We start from the raw sequence: 12,561 nt of genomic DNA on the forward strand, positions 1-12,561 counted from the left end.
TTCTCAATTTCTCACTGTGAGGGAGTCTGGGAACTTACTTTCCAGACTACAGAGGTAGGAAATAATGCCGACTTCCTTTCAAGCTCACTATGGGTTAGTTCTGTAAGGGATATTTGTAAATTACTCTACTAGTTATTCAAGTTGTTCTTTCTACACAAAACTTATCTGATATATTTCTACTAGAGTCTTTATTTGTAGAAGGAAAAAATACAAACAGAATCATTATACAGTGTTTCATTTCTTTACATGTATGTAGCCCTGAATTGGGCCACTGACCTCTACAGTAGAAGCTGAGGTACAGCATTCATTCATATTTAGAAATTAGTGATTCTGTTTAATCTTTTGCTCTTCTAAAATCCACAACTAATTTTATTCCATATGTCTGCATTGCTTTGTAGGGGCAGGCTGTAATTCTTCTTCCATTCTTCACTAATCTCACTGGAGACAGCTTGGAGGAGCTTAGGCATGTTCTTGAGAAGCTCATCATTTCTAATTTCCCCATGAAGTCTGAGGAATTTCCCCCTGGAACTCTGCGGTACAATAATTATGTGGACTGTATGAAAAAGGTTAGTTTTTAGTAGTACCAAATAAAATTAAAACTATGTCTCCATTATAACTTTTGATGAAAAGGGGTAAACTATTCAGAGTGAGGTAAACGTTCTAACTTAAGAATTCCATTTAATTCATTTTGATACCTGGGTATGTATGGAGGCATGTGCACATCTAAATCCTTTGGAATTCATTTTTCCCCTATTCTTAAATTGCGATATATTTAGTACACATATAAATTTTAAATAATACCCCCCAAAATTAAGAAATGAAATATTATAATATGGTATATGGTTTCTAAAATATATTTGAGTAATGGTTGAGAAACATTTAATCATTAGCACTACCAGTTTTATTTAATATGCCGTTGAAGGACCCGAAAATAAGAGTGACATAAACGAGGTGGTACATCTCTCCTGTACAATTCTAGATTGCTGAACCATGTAGCTCTGCAGTCAACAGGGAGCCAGTATCTTGTTACCTTTTTGCCATCTTCCTAAAATAACTTCTTTTATGTCCTGTATGACTGCTGCAGCTACTGCAGTTGTATTTCCTTCCAGCCAGCAAGAGGGACAGAACGGCAGTAGGGAAACTCCCTGTGAGGACTTAATCCCAAAACTTAGACTTACCAGTTTTGCTCCTCTCCCATTTTTTCCACATACATCTAGAACCAACACTATGAATGTTCTTATTTTGGACAACCATATTCTTAGCTAAAACTCAGGGATTCAGCCACACACACAAAAAAAAAAATAAAAGCATGACCATTGGAGGGTTGGTAGTGGTCTGTCCCTCTTGATGGTGTGAACACTCAAAAATAATGCAGATGAAGGGACTCCCTGGTAGCGCAACGGGTTGAGCGCCGCACTGTGGAGCTGTCCACAGCCTCCGCAGCAGCCTCCACAGCGCCGGTTCAATTCCCGGCTGGCCAGGGAGAGTCCCAGATGGCGCGGCATACCTCTCCTGTCTTGCCCGCTGCTCCCCTCAGCAGTGTATTTCGCTTCTTCTGGCTGTTCTGCTCCCCGCTCTGTCTCTGGTGAATCCTCTCACCCTCCTGCAGCTCTGGCCTGCACCCCAGCTCTTGTATAAATAAAAAATAAATCTTTAAAAAAAATAATGCAATGTTAAAAAAGATGATTAAAGCATTGTAATAAATGTTAGGGTATAGGTGTGGCAGATTATATTTCCCCAAAATGACTGTACCATTATTTCTCCTCCCACATAGTCTTCTGACAGTATGACATTTCCCTTAGAAGAAAGTCTCATTTTCCTCCTGTTGGGTATGGGTTGGCCTAAAAGAAAAATAAGGACAGCTTCACAGCGCGGCGCTTAACCACCTGCGCCACCAGGGGAGGCCCTAGGCTCTATTTTTAGTATTTTGAGGAACCTCCACACAGCTTTCCATAGTGGTTGCACCAGTTTGCACTCCCACCAGCAATGTAGGAGAATTAGTTTTTCTCCACATCCTTGCCAATAATTGTTGTTGCTAGTTTTTAAAATTTGTTTTTAATTAATTTTTTGAAATTTTTACACCATTGTTCAATTTTAAACAATATTTGCTACCCCAACCCCCTCAGGTGTAGTCCCCATAGAATTTCCTTCACCAATGCTCCCATGCACCATCACCTCAGTCCCCTGTACTCCTCCCTACTTCCCTCTGATCCCTCTCTCTTCTTCTCCCCTGCAGAATGGCTCTGATTTATAATTGTCTATTTTTGCTTTGTTGTGTTTTGTACTGTTATTATTTTTTTTTGCACTGATGTCTTATTTGGTTCCCCTATATTCCTGCTATAAGTGAAACCATCTGATATTTTTCTTTTTCCTTCTGACTTATTTCACTGAGCATAAGTCCTTCTAGCTCCATCCATGTTGCTGCGAATGGCATGACTTTATCTTTTTGATTGCTGAATAATATTCCATTGTGTATATATACCACGTCTTCTTGATCCAGTCATCTATTTTTGGGCATTTGGGTTGTTTCCAGATTTTACCTATTGTAAATAGTGTCGCAATAACATAGGTGAACAGGTGTTCTTTTGAATCAATGTTTTTGTGTCCTTTGGGTAGATCCCTAGTGGTGGAATTCTGGGTCATATGGTAGCTCCATTTTTAGTAGACTGAAGAACCTCCAGACAGCTTTCCATAGTGGTTGGACTAGTTTGCACTCCCACCAGTAACGTAGGAGAGTTTCTTTTTCACCACATCCTTGCCAACATTTGATGTTGCTAGTTTTTTTTTTTTTTTTTTAAGATTTATTTATTTATTTTTATACAAGAACCGGGGTACAGGCCCGATGTACGGGAGGGTTAGAGGATTCACCAGAGACAGAGCGGGGAACAGAACAGGAGGACTGACGAAATACACTGCTGAGGGGAGCAGCGGGCGCGGCAGAAGAGGTTTGCCGTGCCATGTGGGACGCTCCCAGCCAGCTGGGATCGAACTTGCACTGCAGAGGCTGTGGACAGCGCCACAACGCGGTGCTCAACTGCCTGCACCACCAGGGGAGGCCCTGTTGCTAGTTTTTTCAATATTTCTTACTGGTGTAAGGTGGTATGTCAATGTGGTTTTGATTTTGTTGCTATTTTTTAAATTTTATTAATTAAATTTTATTATTTTATTAAAGATTTATTCATTTATACAAGAACTAGGGTACAGGCCAGAAGCACGGGAGTGTGAGAGACTTCATCAGGCACAGAGCAGGGAGCAGAAAAGGCAGATGGACTGAAAACACTGCTGAGGGGAGCAGTGGGTGAGACGGGGAGGTGCTTTGCACCATGTGGGTATCTCCCTGGCCGGCCGGGAATTGAACCCGTGCTGCAGAGGCTGTGGACAGCTTCACAGCGCTGTGCTTAGCCCACTGCGTCATTGGGGAGGCCATTTGCTAGTTTTTCAATATGTGCCATCCTCACTGGTGTGAGATGGTAACTCATTGTGGTTTTGATTTGCATTTCCCTGATTACAAGTGATGTTGAACATTTTTTCATATGCCAGTGGCCATTTGCATTTCCTCTTTGGAGAAGTGTCTTTTTAGCTCTTCTGCCAATTTTTTGACTAGATTATTTACTTTATGTTGAGTTTCATCAGCTCTTTATACATCTTTGTAATCTGTTCCTTATCATTAGTATTGTGTGCAAAACTTTCCTCCCAGTAAGTGGGGTGTCTTTTTGTTTTGGTTAATGTGTCTTTTGCTGTACAGAAGCTCATTAATTTGATGTGGTCCCAGCTGTTTCTCCATTACTTCACTCTTTGCTTTGGGTGATGTGGCTTTAAAGATGTTAATGAGGACCTCCCCTGGTGTTGCAGGTGGTTGAGCACAGCACTGTGAAGCTGTCTGCAGCCTCTGCAGCGCTGGTTCAATCCTGGCCGGCCAGCAAGGGTCCCACATGGCGCAGCAGACCTCTCCTGTCTCGCTTGCTGCTCCCCTCAGCAGTGTATTTTGTCAGTCTGCCTGTTCTGTTCCCTGCTTTGTCTCTGGCGAATCCACTCACCCTCCCGTTCATCTGGCCTGTACCCTGGTTCTTGTATAAATAAATAAATAAATCTTAAAAAAAAAAAAAAAAGATGTTACTGAGGTGTATGTCATGCAGTGTTTCACCTATTTTTTCTATATATATTTTATGGTTTCAGGTCTTATATCTAGTTTTTTAATCCATTTTAAATTGATTTTTGTGCATGGTGTGAGGTAGTAGTCAAGCTTCATTTTTTTGCATGTAGCTGCCCAGTTTTCCCAGCACTATTTATTGAAAAAACTATCCTTGTTCCACTGCATATTCTTTGCTCCTTTGTCGAAGATTAGTTGTCCATAAATCTGTGGGTTTATTTCTGGGTTTTGTATTCAATGCCATTGGTCTGTGTGTCTGTTCTTGTTCCAGTACCAACAGTTTTGATTATTATGGCTTTGTAGTGTAGTTTAAATCTAGAAGTATGATACCTTCATTCCCTCCCTTTTTAGTCAGGAGAGCTCTGGCTATTCGAGGTTTTTTGTGGCTCTGTATGAGTTTCTGAATATCATCAGAATTTTTACTGGAATAGCGTTAAATCTGTAAATTGGTAGGATGGCCATTTTGATAATGTTAATTCTCCCAATCCATGAGCAGGGTCTGTCTTTCCATTTTTTTGTTTCTTCTTTTATTTCTTTTAACAATGTTTTATAATTTTCTTTGTATAGGTCCTTTACCTCTTTTGTTAGGTTTATACCCAAGTGTTTGATTTTTTTTTTTAAAAAAGATTTATTTATTTATTTATACAAGCACTGGGTACAGTCAGAAGCGTGGGAGGGTGAGAGAGTTCACCAGAGTCAGAAAGGAGAGCAGAGCAGGCAGACTGACAAAGTACACTGCTGAGGGGAGCAGTGGGCGGCAGGAGAGGTCTGGGCACCATGTGGGACACTCACCCGGCGGCTGGGGATTGAACAGGCGCTGCAGAGGCTGCGGGCAGTTTGGCAACCCAGCGCTCAACTGCTGCGCCACCTGGGAGGCCCAAGTGTTTGATTTTTTGTTTCAATTTTAAAAGGGTATCGCTTCTCGGCCTTTTGGCTAAGATCAAGTGTAGTATCAGTTTTAAAAGGGATAGTTTTCTTGATTTCCTCTTCTTCAGATTGATTGCTTGCATATAGGGAAGCTACTGATTTTTGAGTGTTGATTTTGTTTCCTGCTACTTTACTAAACTGGTTGATTATTTTGATTAGTTTTTCTGTAGAGCTGTTGGGGTTCTCTATGTATATTATCATATTATTTGCAAATAGTGATAATTTTGCTTTTTCGTTCCCTATTTGCATTCCTTGTATATCTTTCTCTTGTTTTATTGCTCTAGCTAGTACTTCCAGTATTATATTAAAAACAGTGGTTAGAGTGGACATCCGTGTCTTGTTCCAGATCTTAAGGTGAAAGTCTTAAGCTGAAAAGACTTTAAAGATCGTAAGCTGAAAGTCTTTCAGCTTTTCACCATTGAGAATAATATTGGCAATGGGCTTGTTATATATGGCATTTATTATGTTATGTTCCTATATCCCTAGAATTCAAGGACCTTTATCATAAATGCATATTGAATTTTGTCAAATGCTTTCTCAGCATCATTTGATATGTTCATATGGTTTTTATTTTTCTTTTTGTTGATACATTGATTATATTGATTGATTTTTTTGATGTTGAAACATCCTTGTGTCCCTGGAATAAATCCTGTTTGGTTGTGGTGGATTCTGTTGACTAGGATTCTATTGAGGATTTTTGTATCAGTGTTCATTAGAGAGATTGGCCTGTAGTTTTCTTTTTTTGTGATGTTTGTTCAGTTTTGGTAGTAGTGTGATATTGGCTTCATAATATGTGTTTGGTATTATCCATTCTTTCTCAATTTTTTGAAAGAGTTTGTGTAAAATAGGCTCTAGTTCATTTCTGAACATTTGGTAGAATTCCTTTGTAAATCCATCTGGTCCTGGGCTTTTGTTTTTGGGGAGGGTTTTGATTACTGTTTCAGTTTCACTGCTTGTAATTGGTCTGTTTATGTGTTCTTTTTCTTCTTTATCTAGCTTTGGATGATTGTAAAGTTGTAGGAATTTGTCTATCTCTTCTAGATTGTTGAACTTGTTTGCATATAACTGTTCATTGTAGTCTCTGATTATTTTGATTTCTGCTGTGTCTCTTGTGATGTTTCCTCTTTCATTTATTATCCTTTTTATTTGTGCTTTTTCCCATTTTGCTTTGTGAGCACTATAGGTTTTTCTATATTTTTTATTTTTTCAAAGAACCAGTTATTGGTTTCATTGATCTTTTGGATCATTTTCTTAACCTCAATTTCATTTATTCCTGCTTGGATTTTTATTATTTCCTGTCTTCTACTGGCTTTGGGGTTTTTTTTGGTGTTTTTTCCCCAGTTGTTTTTTTTTTAATATTTTATTTTATATAATTCTTATATCATTTTTCATTTTTGCACAATGTATGCATTTTCATTTTGGTTATATTCCCCATACAATTGCACCCCCGTTATTTTGACACTAATCCTTCCTCTCCCTGCCCCCAGCCCGAAGTGTGTCTCTGGTTTATAGTTGCTTGTTGATTTCGATTTTCACTTTGAATTAATTATTCTTTTTCCTTGTCCCTTATTTAGGTTTTCTAAATTCCTCCTATGAGTGAGACCACCTGGTAGTTTTCTTTTTCTTTTTGACTTATTTCGCTGAGCATGATCCCTTCCAGCTCCATCCATGTTGTTGCAAATTGCATGTGTTTATCTTTTTTGATTGCTGAGTAATATTCCATAGTGCATATGTACCACATCTTCTTGATCCGGTCATCTATTTTTGGGCATTTGGGTTGTTTCCATAGCTTAGCTATTGTAAATCATGCTGCTACAAATATAGGGGTACAGGTGCCCTTTGGAATTAATGTTTCTTTGTCATTGGGGTAAATACCTAGGAGTGGAATTGCTGGGTCATATGGAAGCTCTATGTTTAGTAGGTCAAGAAATCTCCACACAGCTCTCCACGGTGGTTAGACCAGTTTGCATTCCCACCAGCAGTGCAGAAGAGTTCCTTTTTCTCCACACCTCGCCAACATTTGTTGTTGCTCGTTTTTTTAATATGTGCCATTCTCACTGGTGTAAGATGGCATCTATTGTAGTTTTGATTTGCATTTCCCTGATTACAAGTGATGTTGAACATTTTTTCATATGCCTGTTGGCCATTTGCATTTCCTCTTTGGAGAAGTTTCTTTTTAGCTCTTCTGCCCATTTTTTGACTGGATTATTTTGTTTTTGTTGTGTCTCATCAGTTCTTTGTAGATTTTTGTGATCAGTCCTTTATCATTAGTGTTGGGTGCAAAAATTTTCACCGGGTCAATGGGGTTTCTTTTTGTTTTGGTTATTGTCTCTTTTGCTGTGCAGAAGCTCTTTAATTTGAGGTAGTCCCAGCGGTTTATCTTTGCCTTCACTATCTCTTTTTTTTTTAATAATAATAAATTTTATTTTTATATTCCCCATACAATTGCAACCCCCCCATTTTGACCCCAGTCCCTCCCTCCCGCCACCCCACCCCCAAAAAGTCTCTGGTTCATAGTTTTTTGTTGATTTTGATTTTTACTTTCTTATAGTTATTCATTTTCCTGGTCCCTTATTTAAGTTTTCTAGATTCCTGCGATGAGTGAGACCATCTGGTATTTTTCTTTTTCTTTCTGGTTTATTTCGCTGCGCATGATCCCTTCCAGCGTCATCCATGTTGCTGCAAATTCCATGTGTTTATCTCTTTTGAATGCTGAGTAATATTCCATGGTGTATATATACCACATCTTCTTGATCCAGTCATCTATTTTTGGGCATTTGGGCTGTTCCCAAAGCTTAGCTATTGTAAACAGTGCTGCTATAAACATAGGAGTGCAGGTGTTCTTTGGAATTGATGTTTCTGTGTCCTTTGGGTAAATACCTAGGAGTGGAATTGCTGGATCATATGGAAGCTCTATGTTTAGTAGGTCCAGAAATCTCCACACAGGTCCCCATAGTGGTTGGATCAGTTTGCACTCCCACCAGCAGTGCAGGAGAGTTCCTTTTTCTCCACACCCTCGCCAACATTTGTTGTTGCTAGTTTTTTTAATATGTGCCATTCTCACTGGTGTAAGATGGTATCTCATGGTAGTTTTAATTTGCATTTCCCTGATTACAAGTGATGTTGAACATTTTTTCATTTGCCTGTTGGCCATTTGCATTTCCTCTTCAGAGAAGTTTCTTTTTAGCTCTTCTGCCCATTTTTTGACTGGGTTATTTTCTTTGTTGTTGTTGAGTCTCATCAGCTCTTTGCAGATTTTTGTGATCAGTCCTTTATCATTAGTGTTGTGTGCAAAAATGTTCTCCCAGTTGGTGGGGTTTCTCTTTGTTTTTGTTATTGTCTCTTTTGCTGTGCAGAAGCTCTTTAATTTGATATAGTCCCAGCTTTTTATCTTTGCCTTCACTATCACTGCTTTGGGTGATGTGTCTGTAAAGATGTCTTTGATGTGAATATCACGTAGTGTTTCGCCTATATTTCCTTCTATGTATTTTATGGTTTCAGGTCTTATATCTAGTTCTTTAATCCATTTTGAGTTGATTTTTGTGTATGGTGTGAGGTAGTGGTCAAGCTTCATTCTTTTGCACGTAGCAACTCAGTTTTCCCAGCACCTTTTATTGAACAAACTTCCGTTGCTCCAATGCATATTCTTTGCTCCTTTGTCAAAGATTAGTTGACCATAAATCTGTGGGTTTATTTCTGGATTTTCTATTCGATTCCATTGGTCTGTGTGTTTGTTCTTGTTCCAATACCATGTAGTTTTGATGATTATGGCTTTGTAGTAGAGTTTGAAGTCTGGGAGTGTGATGCCTCCATTCCCTTCTTTTTTTTTCAGGAGAGCTTTGGCTATTCGGGGTTTTTTGTGATTCCATATGAATTTCATCAATAATTGTTCTATTTCTTTGAAGAATGACATAGAGATTTTGATTGGAATAGCATTGAATCTGTATATTGCTTTTGGTAGGATGGCCATTTTAATAATGTTTATTCTTCCAATCCATGAGCAAGGGATGTCTTTCCATTTCTTTGTGTCTTCTTCTATTTCTTTTAACAGTGTTTTGTAGTTTTCTTTGTATAGGTCCTTTACCTCCTTTGTTAGATTTATTCCCAAATATTTCATTTTTTTGTTTCAATAATAAAAGGGATTTTTTTTTAATTTCTTCTTCTTCAGATTTATTGTTTGTTTATAGGAAGGCTACTGACTTTTGCATGTTGATTTTGTATCCTGCCACTTTGCTGAACTGATTGATGAGTTGAATTAGTTTTTCTGTGGAGTTTTTGTGTTCTCTGTGTATATTATCATATTATCTGCAAATAGTGATAGTTTGACTTCTTCTTTTCCTATTTGGATTTCTTGTGTGTCTTTCTCTTGTCTTATTGCTCTGGCTAGGACTTCCAGTATTATATTGAAAAGCAGTGGTGAGAGTGGACATCCTTGTCTTGTTCCAGATCTTAATGGAATTGTTTTCAGCTTTTCACCATTGAGAATAATACTGGCTGTTGGCTTGTCATATATGATCTTTGCCTCACTATCACTGCTTTGGGTGATGTGTCTATAAAGATGTCTTTGTGGTGCATGTCATGTAGTGTTTCGCCTATATTTCCTTATATATTTTCCAGTTGTTTAAGGTGGGAAGTAAGGTTTTTCCTTTGAGTTCTTTCTTGTTTCTTGATGTGAGTCTGTGTTTTTCAGTATTTTTTTCTTATAACTCCTTTTACTGTGTCCCGTATGTTCTGGAGATTTGTGTCTTCATTATCATTCATCTCAAGTTACTTTTATTTCTTCTTTGAGCTCCTCATTTATCTTGTAGTCTTCCAACAGTGTGGGTTTCAATCTTCATGATGTAGGGGGGTTCCTTGCCTTCCTCTCATGGTTTATTTCTAGTTCGATGGCGTTATGATCAGAGAAGATAGGTGGTATGATTGCAATCTTAGTGTATCTGTTGATGTTTGCTTATATTCCAGTATGTTACCAATGCTGGAGAATGATCTGTGTGCACTTGAGAAAAATGAGTTCTCTGGTTTTTTTGGATACAGTGTCCTATATATGTTTGTTAAGCCTGTGAGGTCTAGGTTCTTGTTTAGAGCTCTAATGTTCTTGTTTATCTTTTGTCTTACTTATCCATTGGGGAGAGAGGTGTGTTGAAGTCTCCCACACATATGTATTTTCTCTAATGTCTGTTTTCAGGGATAATAATAGTCTGATAGATTTTGGTGCTCTTTCATGTAGTGTGTATATGTTGATGAGTGTTAGGTCTTCATGATGCATTGCCCCCTTACTCATAATGTAGTGACCATGTATGTCTCTTATTTCCTTTTTTAGTTTGAAGTCTATTTTATCTGATATAAGTATAGTTGTTCCTGCCTTCTTTTTTGGTCCATTTGCTTGTAGGATTGTGTTCCATCCCTTTACTTTCAGTCTGTGTTTATCTTTTGTAATGAAATGTATTTCTGTAGATAGCAAAAGGTTGGGTTCTATTTCTTAATCCAGACTCTGACTCTGTGTCTTGTTATTGCTGAGTTTAGTTCATTTACATTTAGAGTTAATATCAATACTTTGGTGTCTGTATTTGCCATTTGTTTTTTTGTGATTTTACTCCTTGTCTTGTTTTGTTCTTCTTATTCATCCCCCTGTTGGTTTTGGCTTTAGGACTTCGTGTAGTAATTTTTGTAGTGGTGGCTTATTTGTAATGAAATTCTGGAGTTTCTTTTTGTCTGAGAAGGTCCTATTCTTTCTTCATAGAGGAAGAAAAGCTTGCAGGATATAATATTATCGGTTGTCATTTTTTGTCTTGGATTTTGTTGAATATGTCCCTCTACTCTCTTCTTGCTCATAGTGTTTCTTTGGAGAAGTCCAATGTCAGCCCTAATGATTTTCCTTTATATGTTAATCTGTCTTCCCTCTTTTCAGCTTCATTATTTTTTCTTTTTCTTGGATTCTTGCGAGCTTTACTATTATGTGTCTTGCTGTGTTTTTCTTTTCATCTTGGAAGTTTGGTGGTATTCTTGCTTCTTGTATATCTATTTTCATCTCCTTCATGTTTGGGAAGTTCCCTTTGATTATCTCCTTGAATATTTTCTCTGTTCCTATGTCTCTCTCCTCTCCTTCTGGGATTCCTATTCTTTTCCTCATGGACTCAGATAATTCTTGAAGTGTTTCTTCGTTCTTTTTCCTTCATACTTCTCTTTCCTTTTCTGTTTTGGTTCTTTTTATTTCTCTATCTTTTAGAGTATTTACTTATTCTTCCATTTCATCTATTCTGTTTTCATTGCTTTTCCCAGAGTTCTTTAGTTCCTCCATTAATCCTTTAATTTCCTTCGTTTCTTTTACTTCCCTTTTTAGGGACTCTGTTTCATTCTTCTGATTGTTGATTATTTTTCTCATATCATTCTTTTCCTTTTCATCTTGTTTTAGTTTTTTAATAATGGCGATTTTAAACTCTCTATCTGGCATTCTGGGAAGCTCCTTCCAGGTCATTGTTGGGTTCTGGTGGTTGGTTTTATTTTTGTGGTGTGGCCTTCTCCTAAGGGCTTGCTTGGTTTCTTGTATTTTTTTCTTCTCCCTGATGTTTGTTTTCTAATTTGTTCTATGCATTGGGACACTGCACTACTGGTGTTGGTGGGCATCATTTTGGAGTGCTCCTTCTGGAATATTGGGAACTGTAGGCAAGCCCTAGTTCAGTCCTGTTACGTCAGTACTCCACAAGGGTAGTGATATTGTCGGTATGTTGGTGGGTGCTGTCTCTGAGTATCCACTCCTTCTGTATTTACTCACTTCCCAAAGGGGATTGTGGGGTCTCTGTCTTCCAGCAATGGCGCAGGGGCTGTGGTTTCCTGGTGTGGTGCCTGCAGTTCACTTTGATGGTGGAACCATTACCCCAGTTCAACTGTGTTCCAAAGCACAGGTGGGTGGGCGCAGGACGCCTGCAGCAGTTTTGCTCAGTGCGCACTTCCCTACTGAGCCCATTTCAGGGCCTCCCTTCTCAGATCCAGTGGGTGGTTGTGTGGTCCCTGGCTTCCCCTGATGGCACAGGGACTGAGCCTTCCTGTTGTCCGAGGTTTGCCTTGATGGCAGAACTGTGCCCCAGTTCAGCTTGGTTCCACAGGTCATGTGGGTGGGCACTGGAGGCTTGTAGCAGTTTTGCTCAACTCATACTTCCCTACTGAGCCCATTTCGGGACCTTACCTTTCTCTGATCCTGAGGGTGGTTGTGGGGGTCCCTGGCTTCCCCTGATGGTGCAGGGACCGCGTCTTCCTGGTGTGCAGTTTACCCTGATGGCAGACCCATGCCCCAGTTCAGCTTGGTTCCACAGCTCAGGCAGGTGAGTGCTAGAGACCTGCAGCTGCTTTACACAACTTGTACTTCCCTACTGAGCCTGATGTGGGCCCTCCTCCGAATCTTTGGGTGATTGTGGGCGTCCCTGGCTTCCCCTGATGGTGCAGATGACTGCCAAGATTAGTCATAAAAGGCATCATCGCTTACTCTT

The 12,561-nt window shown here is 39.0% G+C and overlaps 1 protein-coding gene across 2 annotated transcripts in view; it reads left to right on the forward strand.

Annotated features, from left to right (window-relative positions):
* PRKDC (protein kinase, DNA-activated, catalytic subunit) overlaps nucleotides 1-12,561 on the forward strand; it is a gene marked incomplete at both ends in the record, with an annotated part of 233,410 nt that overhangs the window by 79,980 nt on the left and 140,869 nt on the right. For both annotated transcript variants that reach the window (XM_084229434.1, XM_084229435.1), the window contains one exon: nucleotides 399-566. In XM_084229434.1, coding sequence (XP_084085560.1) covers nucleotides 399-566 — 168 coding nt within the window. The remainder of the gene's footprint in view (nucleotides 1-398; nucleotides 567-12,561) is intronic.

The sequence above is a fragment of the Talpa europaea genome (genome assembly GCF_964194135.1).
Source record: "Talpa europaea genome assembly, chromosome: 3".
NCBI classification, from domain to species: domain Eukaryota; kingdom Metazoa; phylum Chordata; class Mammalia; order Eulipotyphla; family Talpidae; genus Talpa; species Talpa europaea.